Below are 22,500 nucleotides of genomic sequence, written 5' to 3' on the forward strand. Positions count from 1 at the left end.
ATAAATAAATGAATGAATGAAGAAACTAACCAATACAAATAAACAAAAATAAAAAGAATAGACAAACAACTATACAGTAAAAGAAAACCAATAACCAAACAAACAAAATACACACAAACAAGAAAACAAGAAACACTCGCAGAGAAAAATGATAAAAAAATAAAATGAAGAAGGAAAAGAAGAAGAAAAGAAGAAAGAAAGAAAGAAAGAAAAAAGAAAAGGAGGAAGGAAGAGAAGAGGAGGAGGAGGAGGAGGAGGAGGAGGAGGAGGAGAAGGAGAGGAAGAAGCAGAAGAAGAAGAAGCAGAAGAGAAATCAGAATCAGAATCAGAAGCAAAAGCCGAAGAAAAAGAAGAAGAACAAGAACAAGAAGAACAAGAACAATAACAAAAAAGAGGAAGAAGAAGAAGAAAAGAAAAAGAAAAGGAAATTCAATAATAATAATAATAATAATAATAATAATAATAATAATAATAATAATAATAATAATAATAATAATAAGACTCCATTGAACCCTTCCCATCAACTTACCTTCAAATCGAGGGGCGTGTCTGGTCTGCTAGTGATGTCTAGATGTATGGCAGTTCGTGCAGAGCCGAGAGGATTGTGGGCCAGACACTCAAAGAACCCGTAGTCCTTATTCGTCACGTTCTTGATATGCAGAACACTCTCGTACGTCACCAGGCCGTCCACCAGCTGTTTGAAGAGGGAGGAGAGAGAGAGAGAGTGAGTGGTGATCAATGTGGTGTTATTCATTGTTATTGGTGTTGTTTCCTTTTTTGGTATATTTTGGTGTTCGCGTTAATGGTGGTGGTTGTAGTTGTTGCTGTTGTATATGTTGTTTGTGGTGTTCTTGGTGGTGTTGCGTTACTGATGTTGCTGGTGGTGTTATTGACGGCTCTAATGGTTGGTGGTGTTATTGGTGGTGTTAGCGTTTGGTGTTATTTGTGTTACTGATGTTGCTGGTGGTGTTATTGATGGCTCTAATGGTTGGGGGTGTTAGTGTTTGGTGGTGTTACTGTTTGCTAGTGTTATTGGTGTTATTTCTGTTACTGGTGGTGCTGATGACGCTCTTGATGGCTTTAATAGTTAGTAGTATCATTTGTGACGTTACTGATGTTATTGATGGTTTGGAAATATACGATAAGAAAGTCTATTTTAGTTTTTTTCATCTTTAAAGGGAACAATCTAATAAGAAAGTGTATATCAATGTTCCGTTGTTTTTACCCTGGACAGTGCGAGTCATATATATTCTTTTTAATAACCACACGTGTTCTTACTCTCCCTCTCCCTCTCTCTCTCTCTCTCTCTCTCTCTCTCTCTCTCCCGGTCATTCCTCCGTGGGTGTGAAATTCATAATGCAATAAGATACTCGCATTGCTGAATGTCACGTTCGGTATTAACACTAAATAATAAACGTGGTGAGAAAGAGGCTTAGTGAGAGAAAGACATTTTTTTGTAACACCTTTTGTTCTCATTGCACGTGTTTTTTTTTTTTATCTTTTTTTTATCTTTTTTACTCAGCGCGGTAACTCCTCCCTTTAAAAAAAATTAAACCGTTTTCTCTCTAGAGCGTATTGTTTTAAATCTTCTTTATTTCCTCCTCTTAAAACATCCGCGGGAGTTTCCTTTTGAAGAATCGCGGAGAGAAACGACACGAGGAAAACTGCTCTCTGTCCTCCTCTTGTTCTCATCCGTGTCCTCGCCAGCTAAGTCTCCAGGAAACTGTTCATGAGTAATCCTTCCTGATCCCTAATCTTCCCTGGCCCCTGATCCTTCATTCTTATCGCCAAGTTCTCAGCAATTAGCAGGTGTTCCCTAATGCCTTCCCTGATCCCTAATCCTCCTCCTGAATCTCCTCGGATGATGAACATGGGATCACTGAGCTTGCCTAACATACAGTTTTCTTTAATACTCGATCCCTCTGTAATTCTTTCCCTCTCACAGGTATCAAACGCATTCCAGTCCCATCTGAGCTTGTGACTATTGATACGCGACACTTCAGTTGTGCCCTACTGGATTCTTCACCTTCAGTTCATATTCTAAACGTTTTCTCCTTACATGAACAGGTTCCGGTGACAGTTGTGTGGGTTTTCAGTGGTGTTTTAGTGGTTCTGGTGTTAGTTTATGAAGGATTATTACAGAGTTAAAAAGAATAATATCCTTCATACACGATCAAATTAAGGTTGTTTAGACTCGTATCCTCAAACACTTCTGTGCTCCACTTCCACTGTTTCAAGAGTTTTTTTTTTTTTATACGGTTCTAGAGGCAGATTGACAATATTTTTACATTATTAACTGGAGAAGCACTCTTGAAAACCCCGCTAATCATCTCTGTGGCCTTGGAAAACAGTCGTGGTGAAAGAGCATAGTGTTTCTGGATATGGATCTTATGAGAGAGAGAGAGAGAGAGAGAGAGAGAGAGAGAGAGAGAGAGAGAGAGAGAGAGAGAGAGAGAGAGAGAGAGAGAGAGAGAGAGAGAGAGAGAGAGAGAGAGAGAGAGAGAGAGAGAGAGCCTGAGACAGTGACAGTGGAGAGAGAGAGACAGTGACAGTGAAACACAGTGACGTGGGATGTGCGTGTGCCTGACATGACAGTGCTGATCAGTGGCGAGAGGTGCGCAACTGACAGTGACAGTTTTATGACACCCTCGCTCACAATGCCGAGAATGAGCGTCACATGCCAGTGAGACTTACGTGTAAAATATGTATGTTATGTGCATTAAGTTTAGAGAGAGAGAGAGAGAGAGAGAGAGAGAGAGAGAGAGAGAGAGAGAGAGAGAGAGAGAGAGAGAGAGAGAGAGACTGAGAAAAAAAAACATCATTCATAATCATTCACCTGAGAAGTTTCGACGCTGTATCTGTCATCGAAGCGAGAGTAGATAGCTGGTTCAATGGGCGTGTTCTCCCTCGTGTACCAGGTGAAGTGGACAAAGGGGGCACCAGACGCTCTACAGGTGAGTCGTGCTTCCTTCTCTGCCTCAGCCGCAGCCTTCTGGTACTTAGCGGACTTATCGATGATTGGTTTGTCTGACGGAGGAGCAGAAGGAAGCTTGTTAGGTTGGATTAGAATTAAGATAAGGTTAGGTAAGGTTAAATTAGGTCATGTTAGAGGATAATTGGGTTAGGTAAGATAAGGTTAAGTTAGATTACAGTTAAGATACTTGTGTTAGGTTAGGTTAGGTTAGATTGCAGTTGAGGTACGCAGAGTTTAGGGTTAAGTTTGTTTTCGATACGGTAAGGACGATCGTGTTTTGGGATGAGATGCTTGAAGTTTGGTTATGATGGGGACAGTTGCGTGAATAACGTTAAGTCTAGGTCAGGATTGGAACACCTGAGTTGGATTACGTTAGGTGAAGTCAGGTCAGTTCAAGTTAGGATTGGAATATTTAGGTTGGATTAAGTTAGGTTAGAATTAGGTTATCAGGTCAAGATTGGAGTATTTGGGTTAGTTTGTGTTAGATTAGGTTACCGTCATATCAAATAGCTTAGACTGTGATGGCTTCAAAGGGAAATGAGGAAAGGATGTACCAGTTATAGTAGTGTAAGTTAAATCAGGTCAGGCTGCATTAAAGTAAAAAATAAGAAGCCAAGAAGAAAAATATATCATAAAAACACGATCCGTGAGAGAAAGCAATCCGCTCAATATGAAGTGTAGGAGAGTAATGAAACACGGGAAACTGACGCAGGAGAAGGAGAAAGAGAAGACTGCGAAGTGTGAGAGGGAGAGAGTGGCGAGGAATATTAACTTAGAGATTAAAGATGATCATGACTAAAAAAAAAAAAAAGGCAAAAAGAAAAGCAAAAAATAGAAAATGTGCAGGGCAAGGAGGGGAGAGTGAAGAACGGAGAGGAATTGAGATAAGAAGACCAGCTGGGGAAAGTTAGTATGTGATGAGCATGTGATGATGAGGTGGTGATGAGGTGGTGATGAACATATTGAGGAGGAAAATCAAATAAAATGTCGATAAATATGAGAGTATATGAGAAGGGAAATGGGCGGAGGAGGAGAAGGAGGAGGAGGAGGAGGAGGAGGAGGAGGAGGAGGAGGAGGAGGAGGAGGAGAGGAGGAGGAGGAGGAGGAGGAGGAGGAGGAGCAAAAGAAGATGGTGGAAGGTATGTATGTTAATTAAATGCAGAGAGAGAGAGAGAGAGAGAGAGAGAGAGAGAGAGAGAGAGAGAGAGAGAGAGAGAGAGAGAGAGAGAGAGAGAGAGAGAGAGAGAGAGAGAGTAGATGATGAAATACACAGGTGAAAATTAGCAAATAAGATAAACTGCTAAATAAACTACTCGCTCAACTAATAAAAGAGGAAAAAAAGACGAGAAAAAGAAAGGAAAACAAGAACAAATAATTACATTACACTGATGTGATAGAAACTGTTATTTAATACCGCAGAACCTTTTTGTATAATTACACACACACACACACACACACACACACACACACACACACACACACACACACACATCTCATTATATATATACAACTACCGATGGCAATATCTTTATCACTTCCTTTCTTTATATTTCAACAAATAATCACCATTCGCGTTTTTCATCACAACAAGCACCAACAATAACAACAACAACAACAACAATAACAATAACAACAACAACAACAACAAGGGAAAAACAAACATACCACGAGGAAAAAGAGGAAAATAGAAAAAAAAAAAAATAGAAACATATCAACACACATTAACACAATTCTCACTTTAGCTTCCCGCCTCAGAACAAAAAGCCACATTTTCAAACTATCATTAAGAAGTAAAAGTAAAAAAAAACAACAACATAGAATAGAAAAACAAAGAAAATAGTGATCAATGAAGAGAGAGAGAGAGAGAGAGAGAGAGAGAGAGAGAGAGAGAGAGAGAGAGAGAGAGACTATCACAGTAAATGCAGAACCAGTAAGGCAGAAATCACTCACGTTTAACAATGACCGCCGTGCTTGCTGTGGCCGCCTCTCCGATCTCGTTCTTGGCGCTGCAGATGAAGATCCCCGTGTCCTCCACCGTCACGTTACGCAGAGTCATCTCCACCACGTTCTGAGAGAGAGAGAGAGAGAGAGAGAGAGAGAGAGAGAGAGAGAGAGAGAGAGAGAGAGAGAGAGAGAATGTTTTGTTATTAAGATCTTAAAATGGTGTTTAAAGTAATGATTTGTTTGGCTACTACTACTACTACTACTACTACTACTACTACTACTACTACTACTACTACTACTACTACTATTACTACTACTACTATTACTACTACTATACTACAACAACAACTACTACTACTACTACTACTACTACTACTACTACTACTACTACTACTACTACTACTACTACTACTACTACTACTGCTACTACTACTACTGCTGCTACTACTACTGCTACTACTACTACTACTACTACTACTACTACTACTACTACTTTTACTACTACTACTACTGCTACCACTGTGAGGGCTTCAGGTATTACTGGAAATGCTGTAATGTTCGCCATGTTTAAACAAATACGGGCAGAACCATTAAGAGGTAAAAATGAAGCCAACGAGCGAGGGATAAAACGTAATTGTACTTATGAAATAATTGCTTACAACAAAACGCTCTTCAATGGCGGTAACTTCCACTACCTCTGCGTAATTACATTAGTGAAAAAAGAAGAAAACATGCGAAAAAAAACACACTAAAACAATGATCTCGATGAAAAAAAAAAAATATATAAACAACAGTATCATTTCCCCACACACACACGCACACGCACACACATACACACACAGACACGTACAGCAATTAAATATATATATATACCAGAGACAGAACCCCGAGAGTGTATTAGACTGTGAAAGCATTAATTACAAGAGTGGTCCAAAAAGTAAATAAACTAAAAGAAGAGAATGGTTTCAAATCGAATGCAAAACGGGGTTAGAAAAAAGAGAAATAGAGGAAGAGAAGTGGGCGGAAGGTAAAATGAAATAAAAGAGAGAGAGAGAGAGAGAGAGAGAGAGAGAGAGAGAGAGAGAGAGAGAGAGAGAGAGAGAGAGAGAGAGAGAGAGAGAGAGAGAGAGAAATGCAGGAAAGTGTACATACAATTGATATCTTTTTTCCCCGACACATATTTAATGAAAGCCAAGTAAAGTTTTATGCAGAAAAAAATAGAAGGAAAAAAAAGAAAAATACTGAAAAAAATAACAATAAGTAAAGGATCTAATGGATTGTCAAATTGAAAGCATAAAGGAAAATGTATAGATGTGAAAATTACCAAGGAGGAGGAGGAGGAGGAGGAGGAGGAGGAGGAGGAGGAGGAGGAGGAGGAGGAGGAGGAGGAGGAGGAGGAAGAAGACGAGGAGTGGGAGGAAAAGGAAGAAGAGAGGGAAAAGAAGAAGAAGAAGAAGAAGAAGAAGAAGAAGAAGAAGAAGAAGAAGAAGAAGAAGGAGAAGAAGAAGAAGAAGAAAGGAACAACAGGAAGAAAATGAAGAAGAATGCGGAAACAAAAGCCATAAAAAAACGAAGCAAACAAAAAAGAGGAGGAGGAAGAGAAGTAGTAGTAGGAGGAGGAGGAGGAGGAGGAGGAAGCACGCAAATAAAAAACGCACGCCAGAATACCTCTAACGCACACCAAGAGAGACAAATGGACACTTGAAAATTCAGGCAGTGAATCAAATGTTTACATCAGAGAGAGGCTGACATAAGCGAGACGGATGTTTACGAGGAACCTAAGAGGAGGAGGAGGAGGAGGAGGAGGAGGAGGAGGAGGAGGAGGAGGAAGACCAGGAAGTGGAGGGAAGAACTGGAAGGTAAAAAACGACCAGGAAACGAGAATACAAAATGTGAATACACGTGATAGATTGAAAAAAAAAAAACGAAAAGAAAAAAGAGTCGTTCGTCAGAGAGGGTGAGAAGACAAGGAAAGGGGGAAGAGAGAGAGAGAGAGAGGGGGAGAGGGTGTTGGAGTAGGGAGTGATGGCAGGGAAGGGTAAAAAGACAAGAGTAGGATGGGAAGTATATAGAAGTGGAAAATATAAGAAAAATAAAGCGGAAATTGAACAGTTGTGAAGGAAAGAGAAAAATAGAGATGAATTAAGGAAATTGATGGAAAAAGTGCATGGAAGGAGTACAAAAGCAAAAAAGAGAAACAAAAATGGAGAGAGAGAGAGAGAGAGAGAGAGAGAGAGAGAGAGAGAGAGAGAGAGAGAGAGAGAGAGAGAGAGAGAGAGAGAGAGAGAGAGAGAGAGAGAGAGAGAGAGAGAGAGAGAGAGACGCAAAGCAGACAGAAAGATACGTACCAACAGCAGCCAAATTTTTCCAACTTCTGAACTTCGAAGGTAAACGAGGTAAGTTTTTGCGCTCAAGTCAGAATAATTTATCGCGACAAGAAGTTGATTTGTCACCTTAGCAACCATCTCTCTCTCTCTCTCTCTCTCTCTCTTGCTAAGTTTTGAAAGTCCTCAGCTGCCCAAAGTAATAGTAATAGTAAGAGCAGTAGTAGTAGTAGTAGTAGTAGTAGTAGTAGTAGTAGTAGTAGTAGTAGTAGTAGTAGTAGTAGTAGTAGTAGTAATAGTACTGGTAGTAGTAGGAAGGAAAAGGAAAAGGATGAAAAGTTAATGGTGTAGAAAACAGGATGAAAACATGAAATAGAAGAACAAAGAACGAGAAAAAGAACAAGAAAAAGAGAAAAAAGAACCAGAGAGAGAGAGAGAGAGAGAGAGAGAGAGAGAGAGAGAGAGAGAGAGAGGTGTGCGAGGAGATGAAGGAATATTAAAGTAGTACTGAAGCTTTATGAAATTTTACTCGCGGGGATAAAACATCTTGCACCAGAAAGAAGCCGAGATGAAGAAAAGAGAGAGAGAGAGAGAGAGAGAGAGAGAGAGAGAGAGAGAGAGAGAGAGAGAGAGAGAGAGAGAGAGAGAGAGAAATTGTCCCTTTAAACATCCGCATGAAAGGAAAAAAGAATAACACAAAAGAGGAATAAAACACAGGAAAAAGAGAAAAAAACAGAGAAAAAATATCAGAGCCACGAGACACAAAGGGAGAAACACACACACACACACACACACACACACACACACACACACACACACACACACACACACACACACACACACACACATCCACACAAAGACACACACACACATCACACACACACACACACACACACACACACACACACACACACACACACACACACACACACACACACACACACTTACAAGTCCTTTAATAAAACACATTTTACATTCCAGCACACAAGGACAGGCATGAATAACACACCAGAACACACCACAATACACCACAACACTCCCCAACACACCAGAACACATCACAACACACCAGAACACACCAGAACACTCACCTGCGACACGTGTTTCTTATGCTCCGTTCTGCCGAAGTCATATCCTTCTCGAACCCAGTTGATGTCAGGGTCTGGGTTCGCGTCCACCCGGCAGATTAAGGTTACTGTCTCACCCACACTAAGGTTCTTGCCGCCTGAGATAGAGCTGATTGTGGCGCCATCTGTTGTGGGGTTGAAGTGTGTGTGGTGTTACTTTAGGTTGGGTTGGGTTAGGTTAGTTTTTTTTTGAGGTTAGGTTTGGTTTGGATTGGTTTGGTGTAACTCAAATATCGTAAGTATATATTACGCGAAATATTGGAAAAAAAAAAAAAGGATGAGAGTTTTTACTGTGTTTTGTTTTTGTGTATATATGCATTCACTGAAACAAATATAAACGTGATTTCACACCCAAACTTTTTAAAACAACAAATCAACAAACACACAAAACACACCAAAAACACACAAACTAATGACACTCATCCACACAACACACCACAACACTCACTACTCCTTAACACCCAACACCACCCATCCACCACCACCACCACCACCATCTTCACACACCCCTGAACACTTACATTTAATATTGAGGGTGAGATTCGCTGCTACGGTGCCCTGTGAGTTGGTTGCTTCCACAGTGTAGGTTCCAGTTTGGTCTCTCGTCACGCTGGAGATGTTGAGGAAGGAGTCTGCCTTCACTACTTCCTCTCCACGACGCCAAATGTACGTGACTGTATTTGGGTTCCCTTGAGCGCTCACGTTCACCTCTATACTACTGCCTTCCTTCACCGAAATCTCCTTCTCCGGTTTCTTTACCCAAGTCGGCGGGTCTGTCAGGAGCAAAAAGGTAAGGTAAGGTAAGGTAAGGTAAGGTAAGGTAAGGTAAGGGTGACGTGTGAAGTGTTTGCGTGCAAGTGTGTGTGTTAATGTACTTACGTGACCAATTAGCAAAGATGTGGGTGCTAATGTATTAATGACGTGGTGGTAACGGTGTGTTTTGTATGTTCCACCAGCCATTACCAGGGAGTTACAGCTTGTTTACTTGTTAAAATGCACACATACACACACACACACACACACACACACACACACACACACACACACACACATCCACGTACACACGGACACTCACACACACACAAAAAACTTGACTCAAATCATGTAAAACTGTCGGTAGATACACACACACACACACACACACACACACACACACACACACACACACACACACACACACACACACAACTCGTATCATTGCTTGAAAACACCGAACCAAATTACGACTCAGGAATACGGACAGTTTAGAAAGAGCAGTTCTTTACGTGAGCAGCGGCGGGAAGCGGGGGCGAAAAATAACACTGGAATATATATATAAAACTTCCACAGCCTGAGCGTGGCGAGCGTGGAACAGACGTCAGGGATATTTAACACACATAAATACTAAGCACCTGAAATATTTACCGCGCCAAGAAGAGAAGAGGACGGGGAGAGAAAATAGGGAGGCATGGTGAAAGGGACGGGATGGTTAAGGTTCTCCCAACTTACACATGACGGAGAGAGTGATGGCGTCATGAGTCGTGGTGCCGAACTGGTTATCCGCCTGGCAGGTAAACACGGCGCCATTGTCATCAGCTGTCACGTTCACCTTGACGCTGTACCTGTTGGCGACGTGTAGAAAAAAAAACGAGTTAGAAAATATGAGAACAATGAAAAAATGAATGTAACTGGAAAGGAAAGGTAAAAAACAGGTGGTAAATGGTGTGGAAATATTAAAAATGAATACTTCTAAAGGAAAGGAAGTCTGCGTGAGGAGAAAAGACGTTAACGAAAGAATGAGGCGTTATAAGTCACGGAAAATTTGGAAATATAATGGAAACGGATGTCATTTAAACCAAGCGGAAATTAGAGGTTTACAGTGTCGAAAATGTTAAAATAAATACATTCGTGGAAATTCAAGATATGATGAAATGTTTTAAAGCACGAAAAGTGTAAGAATGTAATGGAAAAATAATTAACTACTTGGAAGCAAAGTGGAAAATAAATAAAGAGAAATACAATGGAATAAATACGTAGAAAGGACAGGAAAGCATTAGTGAGAGAGTGAAGAGTTGCAAGATACGAAAAATGAGAAAATACAATAAAAAACGGATCTAAATGACAAAAAAGCTGAAATTAGACGTTTAAGTCGATGAAACATAAAAATATAAACACAAAACAGGACAACGAGGCATTAATGAAAGAAATAGGTGTTGCTACGCAAGAAAATAAAAAAAAGAAAGATATAATTTGAAAGAGAAAATGAAAATGAAAGGCTTAACAGGAAAAACATAAATAAAAAAGAAAAAAATATAGAACAATAAAAAAAATGATTGAGTATAAAGTAAGAAGAGTAAAAATAAAACTGCTGAAAAAAAGGAAAAGAAAAGAAAGATACATGTAGTTTGATAAAAAAAAAAAGGACGAATATCAAAGGTTTAAGTGTCTGGCCTGCTAAAATGAAAATGAGGGAAAAGGTAGGAGAAAATTAACGAGAGAATGATGAGGCAGGAACGAACGAACATTAGTGGGAAGCCTGAATGAGATAATGAGATAATGAATGAGGCGCAGTCAATGGGTAAATAAAAACAAAGGACAAAATAAACACGAGCAATGATGAATGATGAATAAAATAAAACAGAGAAATTGAAATGAAAAAAACAACAAAAAAACATTCATGACGAGAGAGAGAGAGAGAGAGAGAGAGAGAGAGAGAGAGAGAGAGAGAGAGAGAGAGAGAGAGAGAGAGAGAGAGAGAGAGAGAGAGAGAAGAAAGAGTTGCGATGAGAGTTAAAGCGAGAACACCGTGGGAAATACTGGTGAAACACACACACACACACACACACACACACACACACACACACACACACACACACACACGCAGAAAGAAAGAGAATAATACATAAAACAAATAGTATTTCGGATTAAAGTGGAGAGAGAGAGAGAGAGAGAGAGAGAGAGAGAGAGAGAGAGAGAGAGAGAGAGAGAGAGAGAGAGAGAGAGAGAGAGAGAGAGAGAGAGAGAGAGAGAGAGAGAATGAATGAATGAATGAATGAAGCAAGAAAAAACTAACAATAACAAAAAGAGAAAGAAAACGAAGACAAGAAAAAAAAACTTTCCAAACTCCACTCTTGCACTTTTTCTTATATTTTTACCTCAGTATCAAACTACAAACACAACAACAACAACAACAACAACAACAAACACACACACACACACACACACACACACACACACACACACACACACACACACACACAAGGAACGTGTTTGATCATGTACTGAACACAACCAGACAGTCACCATCTCAACATTCAACACAGGAGGAACTAAGACACCACGAGAACCATCACAGGAACTTCCCTGCAAAGGCTCCTCTATTTCCAATCAATGCCACTTGTGCATGATCACTGCCCTGACGCCAACTCACGTGGTTGTGAAGCCTCCAAACTGTCCTGGATTCACACTAGACTCCCCTGGCCCCACTTCGAAGCCATCCCTCCACCAGGTAACATTCGCCTTGGGGTTACTGGAGGCAGATTCACAAACAAGGGTCGTTTCAGTGTTGGAAGTCACCTCTCTGGGCTCCGATGATACCTTCACAGCAGCCGGAGGAACTGCAATAGGGAAGATCAAGAAATAATATTAGTTTCAGGGGTCAGGAATGCATAAGTAAAGAGGTCAGCTAGGAGTATGCAAGATTAGAGATGTTTTTCAATTGATGCACTGTTAGGAAGAAAGAAAGACTGACCCAGGAAAATTATTCAGGGGTCATTCTAGGTCAGGGTGAAGGACACAAGGGTTCGGGGTTAAAGTTTAAAGTTAATGGTGCTCTTAAGAATGTCGTGGCGAGAGTAAGGAGAAGGTAAAGACGAAGAGAAGGGCAAAGACCGCAACGATATGTCAATTTGTGAGCCAGAAAAGGAGGGTGCATAAGAGAAGAGGTCACGTAAGGGCAGGAATGTTGCTCTGAAGGTCATATAAGGTCAAAGTGAAATATCCATGTACCAGGGGTTGCTCTGAGGGGTAGTAAAGGGTGGGACAGGGTCAGTGTGGGGTCACGGTGAAAGACAAAAGACTGTAGGTGTGATTCGTAAGGTCAAGGATGCTAAAATCTAACCTCCTCCCACCTCACATGGCGTAACAACCTGGCCTCAATTTGTCTAATAATGGAGTCTAACTTAACATAACGAAATCAAACACTCTCACTTAACCTAACAAAATGGGAGAGGAAAAAACAATTATAGATGTGAAATTTAAAGCTCAAAGATGCTGTAATTTCAACTAATCTCACCTCTTCTAAAGTAATACACTAATCTCACATAATCTAATCCTTTGTAGTCTAATCTAACGAACCCAAATCATACCTAATCTCACTTAATCTGATCGAACTCTACTATAACTGAGCTTAACCGAATCTAACCAAGCTGGGAGAGAAAAATGATGATCTGAGAACATCATGGCGAGGGAGAAACTGCGTGGAAGGAAATGTAGGTGGAGGAAAATGTTGGCTTTGGACATCCAAGTCGCAGATAACAGTTACGGAGGGAGGAAAGTGGAAGAATAGATCCGAAGACCAGAGATGATGCGTAATATTTCAACGTCACCATAAATCATACAAAACTGAATGGATGGGAGGCAGGAACCAGGAACCAGTACCGCCGTGAACCAGACACCGAGCAATCTCCTTCTCCTCCTTCTCCTCCTGCTTCCTTCCTCGCCTTCAGAACCTAACCTAACCTAAGCTAACGTAACCTAATCGAACCAGGAACCAGTATCACCATGAACTAGAAAAAGAACAATATCCTCCTCCTCCTCCTCCTCCTCCTTCCCTGCCTTCAGAACCAAAGTAAATCTAACCTTACCTAACTTTACCTAATCTAACCAAACTAGACCAACCTAACTGAACTTAACAACCTAAGCAACTTAACTTAACTTAATCTGACTCACGTAACCTAATTCAACCTCACTAAACAACATAAATCAAACCTAACCTAGCAAACAAGATAAACAAAAATATAAACAACTGCTAAACTAACTCAACCAAATCAAACAAGCAAAAGGAAACGTAACTTAACCTAACCTAACTTGAACCAATAATTTCCAACACACTCAAACCACCGCATAGAAACCCAACCTCACACACAGCCGGAGCTTAACATGACACAACCTCCCTCTCTGAACTCACACGTGACACTGAGACTGGTGGAGTTGGACAGGGCTTCCTCAGTGGCGGAATTTGTAGCCTCGCAGCGGTACTCGGCATTGTTGTCCGACTCGCTCACTACGATGTCCAGGTCTGCGATAGCGTTCCCTGCCTCGTGGCGCGTGACTGAGGGAAGTTCCTGGGACCCCTTGAACCAGGTGAGCGTCGCCAGTGGGTTGCCTCCTGTACTAATGCAGGAGAGCCTTTTGGATGCTCCCTTCTTCAGCAGCGTCCCGGGTTCGTATCCCATGATAACTGGTGGCTCTGGGGGTCCTGAAAAAGAGAGGGAGTGTATAAGATGAGAGAGAGAGAGAGAGAGAGAGAGAGAGAGAGAGAGAGAGAGAGAGAGAGAGAGAGAGAGAGAGAGAGAGAGAGAGAGAGTGTGTGAGAGATAAGTGAAAGAGAAAGAGAGCGATATTTTTTCGTCTCTTGAAGGATCGGGAAAAGAAAACCGTGAAAAAAGGAAAAGAACCAGAAAGAGAGAAAAATAACGCACACACGCACATACCCAGAGAGAGAGAGAGAGAGAGAGAGAGAGAGAGAGGGTGATTTGTGGATGGTGATGAAGCCGTGGAGGGAGGGAGGGAGACAAGAGATAGAGGTGTTATTGATGGCGTAAATTGAGAGGAGAGAAAAGGAGGGTCAGAACAGTGTTAGGCCGCGGGAAAGAGGTGGGGACGGAAAAAATGGTAGAATTGAGAGAGAGAGAGAGAGAGAGAGAGAGAGAGAGAGAGAGAGAGATTAGGCCTAAGTAGGAAATTAGAGGTAATGAGAAATAACACAATAATTGGATAAAAAGACAATTAAGGAGGAAAAAGAGTGTGTGAGGCGGAGGAGAGAAGAAAAGGAGAAAGAAAACGAGAAAAGGAAGCAGAAAACTTAAGAGTGAAGACTGGAAGAAGAAAAAAAAAGGTAAAGAACACACACACACACACACACACACACGGATGAAAAAAGAAAGAAAGACACATAGACAATAGAAAAATACAAAAAGAGAGAGAGAGAGAGAGAGAGAGAGAGAGAGAGAGAGAGAGAGAGAGAGAGAGAGAGAGAGAGAGAGAGAGAAACGGTCACTCACCTCCCGCACTAATTAAAACACACCTTCATGTACACACACACACACACACACACACACACACACACACACACACACACACACACACACACACACACAAGTGCTGTCAGTAAAGGTCATTGCTTTGCCCTAAATGACACGTTTTTCATTACCACCGTGACATTTGCAGATTATTTCGCTAATAACTTGATACACACAAGAGGAAGGTGTCACAGAGGTGCGTGCTTTCATTACCTCTTCCCTCCGCCATTAACACGAGATAATGACACTTTGCCGGCTCATCGTGTTTATTTGTACGGTGTTATTTGAAAACCTGTCTAAACATCCCTGTATCCATTTGACAAACGTATTATTTCATTGATTAGCGTAATGTAGGGGTGAGGGAGATTCCTGTCCAAGTTTTCATTATCTGTGTTCTCGTTTGTAAAATGTCTGCTTATGAATCACATGTTACTTGGTTTCTGTATGTCTAAATATCCCTGTATCTATTTGGCAAACGTATTATTTCATTGATTAACGTCCTGAAGAGTTGAGAGGAATTCCTGTCCGTGTTTTCATTATCTGTGTTCTTGTTTATAAAGTATCTGCTTATGAATCACGTGTTACTTGGTTTCTGTATGTCTAAATATCCCTGTATCTATTTAACAAACGTAATATAAAGTTGAGGGAGATTTCTGCTCGTGTTTTCATTACTTGGGCTATTATCTATAAATTAACTGACTGCTTATGAATCACTTGTTACTTGGTTTCAGTAGCCCAGCAAGACTGAAGTTAAAAAGTACAGGGTGAATCAGTGTGTTTCATTAATTAAGGCAGGATGAATGATTGTTTTTCTTCAATTTTTACTTTGATTTGTCCTCGTGTATAAAAAGGAAAGAAAAGAAAAAAAATGTATCTGTAAACACTTAGAAACTCAAAAACAGACGCGATTAAAGCAGCCTTAACTTAACTTAACCTAAACCAACCTAACGTAATCTCATTCAATCCATCTCATCACCAACACACGGTCACCACAACACAAACAAGACACTCAACAGCAGCCTCCTTACCTCACCTACAATTAACAAAACCCAACACTCACGCAACACCTCGTAAACAAAGAACACAACCCCTTCAGTACTGTAACGCATTTTTACTATTAGTTTGGCTATGATTAGACGATTTTATTTACATTAGGAAGGATTTATGGAGGTCAGAAGATAAGAGGCCACAGTTTTCATTATTCTAACCCCACATAAGTTTCTGAAGTTGTATAAAATCACTAAATAATAAACATAGTGAATATAAAAAAAGCGTCATATCACTGAAGGGGTTAACGTAACTCCCCACCCCTACAATAACCAAAAAAACTTATACAACACCTAATAAACAACAATTACAACATTTATCCCAGTCCTTTGGCTAACTCTATCAAATATTTATGGAGACTGGCAACTGAGAGGACCTTTTTCTTTAATAATTTTTTTCCCCTTGGCCAGTTCTCCCCTCTTACACGAAAAACAACAACACAACTCACGTAACACCCTGACGACTTGAGTACTGATCTTGGTGGAGCCGAGCGCTTGATTGAGAGCGTAACAGTTGACAGTGAGGTCTGATTTTATTGACCTCACTTCGTAGCTCGTCAAATTGGTCACTGTGTTCCAGCCGCCGTGCTCCACCTTGTAAGTCCTCGAGGTGGCTCCGGGAGGTGTCTGTCCGCTGATCACGAGGTTTACATCTGACGGAGGGTTTGAATTCTCCGCAACGCAGCTGATGGATATGATGTCCCCTACCTTGGCTTCAGTCGGTCCGTTGATGGCGACTTGAGAAGGAGGAACTGTGCAGGAGACAGAGAAAAAGAGGAATGCGTTACGCTAAGAAATTTCTGAGAGTGAGAGGAGAAAGACTGGAAGAGTGGAAGGTACTGTGAGAGGAGAGATTTGCGAGGGAGAGCGAAGGTGTGTAAAGACGTGTAAAGGAAAGGAGAGGAGAATATTGAAGTAGCGATGAGATTAGTGGAGAGATGAAACCAAGAAAGGAGGAATTGGTTAGGGAGAAAAGAATGATGAGAGAAAGACAGACTAGCAAGGAAAGGTGAGAGGAAACAATGAAAAATAGCAGAGAGAGAGAGAGAGAGAGAGAGAGAGAGAGAGAGAGAGAGAGAGAGAGAGAGAGAGAGAGAGAGAGAGAGAGAGAGAGAGAGAGAGAGAGAGAGAGAGAAAGACATAGACAACACTGAAGGACTAAGAGAAGAGAGGAAAAAAGAAAAAAGACATGAAAGGACACAGGGAAAGTTTTTTTTATTTATTTTTAGAGAGACACGAAAGGAAACAGACAAGGAAAGAGAGCGAAAAGAAAGGTAAAGGGAAAGTTGGGGGAACAAATAGTTAGAGATGGAGAAAATGTGCGGAATGGGATGGAAATAAGAAGCGAAGATGCAAAATTGAAGGCGGGAGTGAGAGAGGAAAGGCAGGAGGGAAGGGAGAGAGAAAGAGAGGGAGGGAGAGAGGGAAGGAGGGGAGGGAAGATGATGGATGGAAATAGAGACAGGAAGAAAGATAATAAGACAGAGCAGGAGACAAAGAAAGAGAAAAAAAAACTTGTAGTAGTGAAGATAAAGGTAAAATATGATCTATAGCAACACACACACACACACACACACACACACACACACACACACACACACACACACACACACACACACACACACACATACCACTCAAAATTTCAAAGCTTATCAACATGAGAATCTTGTAAGGACCAGATGTGCGTTACAAAAGCAATTACACAAACCAGATTAGTACCTGCACACACACACACACACACACACACACACACACACACACACACACACACACACACACACACACACACACACACACACACACACACACACACACACACACAGTACCTTCCTCCTTTCATCTTCTCTCATTTCCACTCCTACACACAAACACACAAACACTAACTTGACAACTATCCTCTCTTTCATCTCACACTAAAAATCACACACACACACACACACACACACACACACACATCCACACACAATACCTCATTTCTTTTATCTTCTACTTACACACACACACACACACACACACACACACACACACACACAGATAAACACACATAAATAAAGGAAGAACATCACAGCATCATACCTTTCTTCCTTTCCTTTCATCCCTCACACAGCACAGCACAACACAACACACACCAACAGAGCACAGGTACTCACAATGCACACTCAGCTGAATCTCCGCTGTCTTGGGCTCGCTAGTCATCACATTGGATACTTGGCACTCGTATTTAGCCAAGTTATCGGACGCCTGGACCTCAAATTCGTACTCATTCACCGCGTACTTCCGATGCTTGATGAAATTCTTGTCGATCTGCACTCCATTCTTGTACCAGAACACCTCCGGCAGCGGGTTTCCTCCACGGGACCGGCACGTGAGGGTCTTCTGTGTCTCCGCGCTCACTGTTTCCCCTTCAGTGTACCCTGTAATCTCTGGCGCGCCGGGAGGGTCTAAGGAAAGAAAATGGGATGATGTGTGTCTCATGTTTGTACTCAGTAACGCCTGCCGCTTTGTCTTTCTCATTGATTGTTTTTAGAGGCTACAGAAATAATTATCCTAGTTCTCAAGAGTGTTTTCCCTTCTAATAATGTACAAATACTCTCAACCTGCTACAAGAATCTTGAAAGTACTTAGAAAAATGAACTTCAACGCTTTGCACTCACACACGCAATGACTGTTTTCAAAAGATGCAAAAACAATTATCCTAGTTCTCAAGAGTAGAAATACTCTCTACCTGCTACTAGAATCTAAAAAAACACTTAGAAACTCGAGTAATTTCAAGGATTTGCTCTATTTCTCTCTCTAGCAACGATTACCCAGGTTATGAAGAGTGTTTATCCTATCAAAAATACATAAATACAATCAACCTGTCACTAGAATCCTAAAAAAAGCACTTAGAAACCTACATAACTTGAATAGAGCCATTTGAAAGCAGTCACAAAGCAGTATAGAAGTTTTGCAGAAGGCAGAGAGGAGGTTAAGGAATGTTCTCCCTCCTGGCAGGCTGTGGATGATGGCCGCTGCAGGGGAGTCAGGGAGTGTGATGTAGGGGAGGTAAGGGAAAGAAATAACACAAGGGATGATAAAGATTCCCTGACAAGTGAAGTGAGGAAAACGCGGAGTTGCACAGAATTTTGAGGCCACGGCGCCGCTCCCAGAATACATATGGGTGATAGAACGCCACGGAGACGAGATATTGCTGCGGCTGTGGGGAAAGACACCCACATACACGACTAGAGAAGGAACCAACAAGATGACAACAAGAAAAGAAAACTCAAAGCCGATCGATGCAGCAAAGAAAAACACAAAGAAAGATCTAACAAAAAGAATGACAAGACTCCATATAAACGAATAGAAAATGAACCAAGAAGACAAAAAGAAAAGAAAAGCAAAATAAAACAAAACAAAAACAAACACAAAAGAAAGAACTACAAATATATGATCTAAATACAAGAATTACAAGATCCCACATACAAGACTCGAGAAGGAGCTAAGAAAAAAAAAAAAAAAAAAAAAAGCTCAAACAAAACAAAACAAAACAAAACAAACACGAATAAAGAACTGGAAGTAAAGAAAACGGATGAGGAATCAGAAGAAAGCAATGGGTGACTAATAAAACCATCACTTGACAGGAAAGAACTAAATAAACCATTGAAATAAAACCAACCATCCACAGAACAAATAAGAAAACGGAACCTCGACCAGGAAGCAAAGAAAACGGCTGAAGGGACATGAACAATATAACGCTTAACTCAAACAAACCAATAGAAATGAAATAAAAACAGTAAAAACTAACAAAAAAACATGAAAAAACAAGCAATAACCACCAATAAAACTAATAAAAAAACGAACTCTCGCCCTGGAAACAAAGAAAACAGGTGACGGACGGACAAAATAATGGGTAACTCAAACAAAGCCACAAACAACAACTCTTATAACTCACAAGGGGAAATGGACGAGCCTGAAGAGTTTGGGAAGGGGGAAAAGGACTTACATTGCACGTCGAGGGTGACTCTGGCGGTAAGCTGCTCGGAGGAGTGGGTGAGGGCGGGGTGGAGGGCGTGGCAGCTGTAATCCAGACCGTTATCGTTGTGTGTGGGCGTGAAGGTGATCTTTGAGCGAAGAGATGAAAGATGCGAGTCCGTGGGAGATGTTTCCTTTTTGTCATCTTGGGAATCTGAAAGAGAGAGAGAGAGAGAGAGAGAAAGAGAGAGAGGGAGAGAAAAAAAAGTTTGTTAATATACGAAACTAAAACTCACAGCCACGTATTAAAAGAAAAAAAAACCTTATCTCTCTCTTTAAAAGTCTCTACATGTGTTTTTAAAGTTTTTTTTTTTCAATTCGTGATAAATTAGCAAATATTCTACTTTAACCTCTCCAGTACCAAGACTCGTTTCAATATTCATTCTACTTATTATTTGATGATTTTATGCTTCAGAAACTTATGTGGGAAGATTAAAATAGTGAAAACTGTGGCCACTACTGTTCTGATCTCCATAGACCCTTCCTAATGTCAATAAAATGGTCTGATCACACCCAAAACTCAAGGTAAAAACGCGTCCCAGTACTGAAGGGACTAAAGAGCTCTATTTGAAGCTACACGAGTTTTTAAAGGTGTTTTTTTAAGGTTTTACTGACAGATTAGCAAGTTTTTTACATTAATAAAGGAGAAATAGTCTTGTGAATCCCAGAGAGAGAGAGAGAGAGAGAGAGAGAGAGAGAGAGAGAGAGAGAGAGAGAGGGAGGGAGGAAAACGAGAAAGGAGAAAAAAGCTTCAAAATTCACATGACTCTTTGATCTCACATTCTTTTCGCATTCTGTGAGATACGTGAGTGAAAAGGAGGAGGAGGAGGAGGAGGAGGAGGAGGAGGAGGAGGAGGAGGAGGAGGAGGAGGAGGAGGAGGAGGAGGAAGAGGACGAGGAAGAGAAGAAACAGGAAACGAAAGAACAGATGAAAAAAAAGCTGAAGATGAAAAGAGAAGAGAAAATGGACGAGAGAGAGAGAGAGAGAGAGAGAGAGAGAGAGAGAGAGAGAGAGAGAGAGAGAGAGAGAGAGAGAGAGAGAGAATCAATGAAAAGTAAAGAAACAAATGGGAGAGAAAGGAGGAGAGAAGACCTTTGATCCTCCTCCTCCTCCTCCTCCTCCTCCTCCTCCTCCTCCTCCTTCTCATCTTCCTCTACTTCGCTTCCTCCATCGCCTTCCATCTCTTCTTTCCATTTTCTTTCCACCAGCGAGATGTGAAGGAGACAGGAAAATAAGGAGTAAAAGGAGGAAGGAGGAGGAGGAGGAGGAGGAGGAGGAGGAGAATATGTCTGAGTCAATGGAGGAAAGGCAGCAGGTGGAGGATGAGAGGTGAGAACAGAGAGAGAGAGAGAGAGAGAGAGAGAGAGAGAGAGAGAGAGAGAGAGAGAGAGAGAGAGAGAGAGAGGAATGTCAGAGGAGAATCGATGATCATATTTGTCATTGGGTGAAAAATGTCCTTTGTCTAGAATATTGGTGTGATTGGAAATATTAGGTTGAGGTAACCTAAATGTGCGTTATGGTGTGTGTGTGTGTGTGTGTGTGTGTGTGTGTGTGTGTGTGTGTGTGTGTGTGTGTGTGTGTGTGTGTGTGTGATGTGGTTACGTTTGGTTCTATCATTCTTTATCTTTCCTGTCAATATGTCTCTCTCTCTCTCTCTCTCTCTCTCTCTCTCTCTCTCTCTCTCTCTCTCTCCACACTCGCTTATTACACTCATCTATCTCCCTGTTCCCTCTTTTCCATGTCTCATTCTTCCTCCTTACCTCCCTCTTATCTCTCCAGCCGTGCACCTTCCTCTCTCTGTATCAATATATATGTAGTATTTCATCATCACTCCTCCTCCTCCTCCTCCTCCTCCTCCTTCGCCTCCTTCTCCTCCTCATCCTTGTCCTACTTCTCCTTGTCCTCCTTCGCTTTGTCTTTGTTCCATTTCTCTCTTCCTTCATCTTCTGGTCTCTGTCTTTCTTTCTTTACCTTTCGTTTCCCTTCGACAATTCTTTGTTCTTATCTTCTTACACTGTTAGTCTTATAATTTTCTCGTCTTTCTACACTACTCTTTGCTTTATTGTTAGTCTTCCTTTGCCTTCTGTTTCTCATTCCATTTCTACTTCTTGTCTCCTTCTATTTCTTGTCTCATTCCTTCTTGCCTTGTCTTTCCACCTCCTTCATTTATTTCTTTTCATTATTTTCTCACTCTTTCTACTCCTTTCTTTACTGTTAGTCTTCCTGTGTCTTCTGTTTATCTCACTTCTATTCCTTGTATCCTATTCCTTGTATTTCTCCACCTCCTTCACCTCGTCCTTATTCTCTCACTCCACCTTCTCCATCTCGTACTTACCTAGTCTCAGTGGTTCGTGTCCTCTGTACCACGTGACTCTGGAAACAGGCTTGGAATCTCTTATGAGGCATTCTAGAGTGAGGGAGTCGCCAGCCTTCACAGTGATAAGGGCGTCTGGAGTGTGGCCCACGATTTCCACGCTCGTAGGAGGCACTGTAAGGGAGATACAGAGAGAAGGGGTGATATTATGTGTGTTTAACGTTAGTATTGTGTGGTTTGGTAGCGGGAGGTGATGTGGTGACGGTAAGCAGTGTTTGGAAAGTGTGAAAAGTTGGTGTTTGATATAGGATAGATAAGGAAAGGGTGATTGATGTTAACAATGTTTTGAGGGTGTAAAAAAGAGTGTTTGAGATAGGAAAGGTAAATTATAAAGGATGTTTGAGGTTAGGAAAGTGTTTGGGGGTGTAAAAAAATTGTGTTTGAGGTAGAATAGGTATAGAAAAATGGATGTTAG

General features: G+C 41.1%; 1 protein-coding gene across 1 annotated transcript in view; it reads right to left on the reverse strand.

Moving 5' to 3' along the window:
* The window catches only part of LOC123512239 (nephrin-like), a 114,134-nt gene that overhangs the window by 24,938 nt on the left and 66,696 nt on the right, over positions 1-22,500 (reverse strand). Inside the window, 12 exon segments of the mRNA XM_045268499.1 lie at positions 530-694; positions 2,837-3,027; positions 4,925-5,042; positions 8,334-8,494; positions 8,891-9,142; positions 9,858-9,970; positions 11,779-11,965; positions 13,537-13,827; positions 16,146-16,448; positions 17,847-18,137; positions 19,682-19,864; positions 22,047-22,199. Of these exon segments, the coding sequence (XP_045124434.1) occupies positions 530-694; positions 2,837-3,027; positions 4,925-5,042; positions 8,334-8,494; positions 8,891-9,142; positions 9,858-9,970; positions 11,779-11,965; positions 13,537-13,827; positions 16,146-16,448; positions 17,847-18,137; positions 19,682-19,864; positions 22,047-22,199 (2,408 nt within the window).

This window comes from Portunus trituberculatus, chromosome 33 (genome assembly GCF_017591435.1).
Source record: "Portunus trituberculatus isolate SZX2019 chromosome 33, ASM1759143v1, whole genome shotgun sequence".
NCBI classification, from domain to species: Eukaryota; Metazoa; Arthropoda; class Malacostraca; order Decapoda; family Portunidae; genus Portunus; species Portunus trituberculatus.